The sequence below is a fragment of the Cryptotermes secundus genome, unplaced genomic scaffold (assembly GCF_002891405.2).
Source record: "Cryptotermes secundus unplaced genomic scaffold, Csec_1.0 scaffold328, whole genome shotgun sequence".
Classification (NCBI taxonomy): Eukaryota; Metazoa; Arthropoda; class Insecta; order Blattodea; family Kalotermitidae; genus Cryptotermes; species Cryptotermes secundus.
Genome location: NW_019744110.1, coordinates 232417 through 236379, shown reverse-complemented (window position 1 = coordinate 236379; position 3963 = coordinate 232417). Strand labels below are relative to the sequence as shown.

The 3963-nt window shown below is 41.3% G+C and overlaps 1 protein-coding gene across 1 annotated transcript in view; it reads left to right on the top strand.

Moving 5' to 3' along the window:
• The window catches only part of LOC111874437 (KH domain-containing, RNA-binding, signal transduction-associated protein 2), a 405584-nt gene extending 405082 nt beyond the window's left edge, over positions 1 to 502 (top strand). Inside the window, exon 6 of the mRNA XM_023869949.2 lies at positions 399 to 502. Coding sequence (XP_023725717.1) covers positions 399 to 502 — 104 coding nt within the window. The remainder of the gene's footprint in view (positions 1 to 398) is intronic.
• Positions 503 to 3963: the final 3461 nt, after the last annotated feature.

Genomic DNA, 3963 nt, shown 5'->3' with positions numbered 1-3963 from the left:
TAATTAAAAGCAATTGAACAACGCCGTTGACCGGTCACGGTAGCCGAGCGGTCTAAGGCATGTACTGTCTTTGCTCGCTTGGAAACCGGGATCGTGGGTTCGAATCCCACTCAAGGCATGGATGTTCAGTTTATGTGTGTGCGTTTTTCTGTGTATGTGTACAGGTAGAGGCCTTGCGACGAGCTGATCACCCGCCCAAGGAGTCCTACCGAATGTGTAAGATCTAAAAAACAGAAGTGAACGGAGAAGTTCATGGAGGTAGGCCTAGGCCCACTGGGGCAATAGTGAAAAAAACAAAAAAACAACGACGTTACATCTAGTAGCTCTGTGAAGCATGGATAATTTATTAAAATGTGGATCAAATACATAACATTGGTCTTGGTGTTCACTGATTTCAGATAGAGATCTCTTGTTACGAATCAGTAACATTGCAGATATCGTTCTGAGCATGCGCACTGCGCATTGCCAGGAACCTAAGTTTTACACCTTTTACACGCCATAATGTCGTCCTGTTTAGGAACAGGATCAAGTTTATATTTTAACTGTAACAAACTCACAATTTGTTGCTTAATATATTTCAGTGAAATAGTTATCACATAAAGATATCAGAAATACGAGATTCAAATTACGTCAATATACGGTACAGCCCCTATTATCCAGCCTAAGCGGGACCGACAGGTGGTCAGGTTAACGAAAATGTCCGATAATATGAAAACGAGTGGGGGCAGGAGTGGGAGGAAATAAATCAAAATTTAATGAAAATGCTGCATAAGTATAAAATCTGGTTTATTAATATGTGTAATTATACTACAGTGAGCCGGGGCAGCGTAGTCAGTATAGCGACTGCCTACGGGCTGGACGACCGAAGGATCGGATTTCGAGTCCAGGTAGGGTCTAGAATTTTCCCTCCCCACGTCTTCTAGCTCGGCTCAGGGATCCATCTAGCCTCGTATCCAATGGGTACAGTGGGCTCTTCCCTGGGGGTAAAGCGGCCTAGGCGCAAAGCTGACAACTCACTTCCAACTAATGCCGAGGTCAAGAAAATGTGGATATATACATCCACTCCCACATACGCCTTTATGACTTAGTGCTAAATTAGTTAAGCAAAGGATTGACTCTACATTTTTACCTTTTACTACTGTACAACTAACATAGTAAACAATTCTTATTAATTAAATAAATTATATTTATATAGATATTGAGCAATGGATTTTAAATTAATTAAATACAATTTGTAGTATGCACATTTTTTCAAAAGCGAGTGATTGAAGTTCGTTTCCCAGATTTGCAAAACAGTAGGCCTATACATGCCTCGCAGCCCATCACTGTAAATGCTACGTCCGTTAAAGCGTACTGTCACATGACCGAAAGTTGGATAATCCGGACTCTACTATGTACTTCATGTGTGTACTTTGCGGTATAAGTGAATAACGTAGCTACTACGAAAAATTACCGACGATTACATGTAATTCCTAGGTACTATTTACCGTAAGTGCCAGGAAATGACATACACACATACTATAACTCTCACCGACTCTATGGTCTAATGGTCAGAGTTCCTGGCTACAGATCCAGGGTTTCCGGGTTCGATTCCCGGCGCTACAAGATTTTCTGAGAAGTAGTGTGTCTGAAACGGGGTCCATTCAGCCTCGTGACGATAACTAAGGGGCTACTTGAATGGCAAAGTAGTGACTCTGGTATAGAAAACCGAAAATAACAGCCGTGCAGATCCGTTGCGCTGACCGCTCGACACCCTCTATCCACTAAATTTGGCACCAACTTCGCCGACAAGCGGCGTTCGCTCGGTCGGTATATTTCGCTAGTACAAAGCCACGGAGTTTTTATGCCACGTAGACACCCGATTTGTTTGTACAACGAGTCGCATATTTTAACATCGAAAATAATTTGTTTCTATCTTGTCTTGAAGTAAAAAGAATATAAATTATTTCCATAGAATTTCTGTAGGCCCCTTCAATTATTATCCAAATGAATTCATTAATTTGAGATGATCGACACTAACAAACGGATGGACATGACGTTCCCTATCTACACTCATTTCATAAACTTCGTGCAAAAAAAAAAAACGCATAGATTTACTGAAATAAGGCGCGAAATTTTCACGGCTCCTAAGAATGGCAAAATATCAACCCAAGGATAGAGAAAAGAATAAGACTCACACGAAAAGATTGTGCCATGACGCCTGAAAGCCGGAGTAGACGTCCATTGCTAGGTAACGACTCAACAAAAAGGTTTCCGCTTCAAGTAATAAGCAAGCAACAGTTGAGGTACTGTTGAGCTCATGGAAACGTTGTTTTCTATTGGAACCGCCCCGAGGCTATATAACGAGGATCTCAGACCAGCTAAAGAAATGATAATTGAGGGAATTTCTTGAGATGACAGTAGAAGATGATTGAAAAGAAATAGCAACGAGTTAGATGAAATTTAGTGTGTGATTTGAAGGCTTTATATATGCTATAGTTAGAGCGAGGCTGTTATAAATCCGTTGCTAGGATACAACTAGTGAAGACTGGGAAGACTCAGATTGTCCTAATGATTTGTAGTATGGAAATCAACCACATTGTCTTAGTTACGAGTTCAGTGTATAAGTGCAATAAATATAATCATCCGAAAAAAAAAACCCGTGTAGAAGTCACCCTCTTAATACACATGACAATATCAAAATGTGCACGACCCTTTCTGCAACATTCATAAGACATCGAGTTGTTCCTCTGATAATAACGTTAGTGTTTCTATCGCAACATTTTGCTGCAACTTTTAGCAGACATTTCGTAATAAAAGTCAGGTGAAGAATTTCTCTCATATTGGCATGCTCTCTGTTTCCGCTGAAGGGAATGAAGTTTTCCCCCTAAGATGCCAGGTGCTTCATCTACAGATCCGTTTCGTCTTTCCTGCTTCAACGACTTTTATTTTTCTTTTTATTTATTTCCCAGGCCCTTTCGTCCTTTTGCTGAAAATGTCTGTGTCTGCAGGTTATGTACTTAGTAGCTTCCGTAGAAATAACTTTATCACAAGAAAAGTTACTTAAATATCTAAACTGCCGCTTAACGACCGCCTGTGTGGTCTAGTAGTCAGAGTTTCTGGTTACAGATTCAGAGGTCCCAGGTTCGATTCCCGGCGCTGCCAGATTTTCTGAGAAGTACTGGGTCTGGAACGGGGTCCACTCAGCCTCCTGAGAATAACTGAGGAACTATTTCAAGGAAATAGCTGCTCCGGTCTAGAAAACCGAGATTAACGGCCGTGGGGATTCATTGCGCTGACCACGCATCACCCTCTGTCTGCTAAAGTTGGCACTAACTTGGCCGACATGCGGCGGTCGCTCGGTCGGTACTGTTAACTTGTGGCTAAAATCACGGAGTTTGTTTGTTTGTTTGATTGTAAACTACCGCTTAATATTCTAGAGAACACAAGGTACGATATATACAGGTAAGCCCATAATGAAGGGTATGAAAAGAGGACCTTTGTTATTTACACAATTGAATCAGTCCTGTTTTAATCAAGCAGTGGACTTGCAGTTCGAATGGAAAACAGTAGAGCTACAGAAATATTTGTAATGCATAAAACTATTGACATGGCCATTAATCGTCTCTTAGAAAGTGTAATTCGTGTACACTTGTTCCAAACCCACCTGCGTCACTCTTAAATAGCATTTGATACACATAATGGCCTATAATTTACCGAGACGAGGTTTCAGTCTGTCAAGTCTCGGAAACGGCGATTTTATTCTCATCAGGGATAACGTTCTAGTTTTTTACTTCGCGGCCTTATCAGTAACGAGACTCCACGGCGTCACTGGTAGGATGATGAATGAATATGGAGCAGTTGGTGGAATAAGAATTGGCAGGGGAAACCAAAGTACTCGGAGAACGCCTGACCCAATATCACTTTTCTCACAACAAATCCCACATGATCTGATCTGAGATCGAATTCGGACCATAGCAAAGG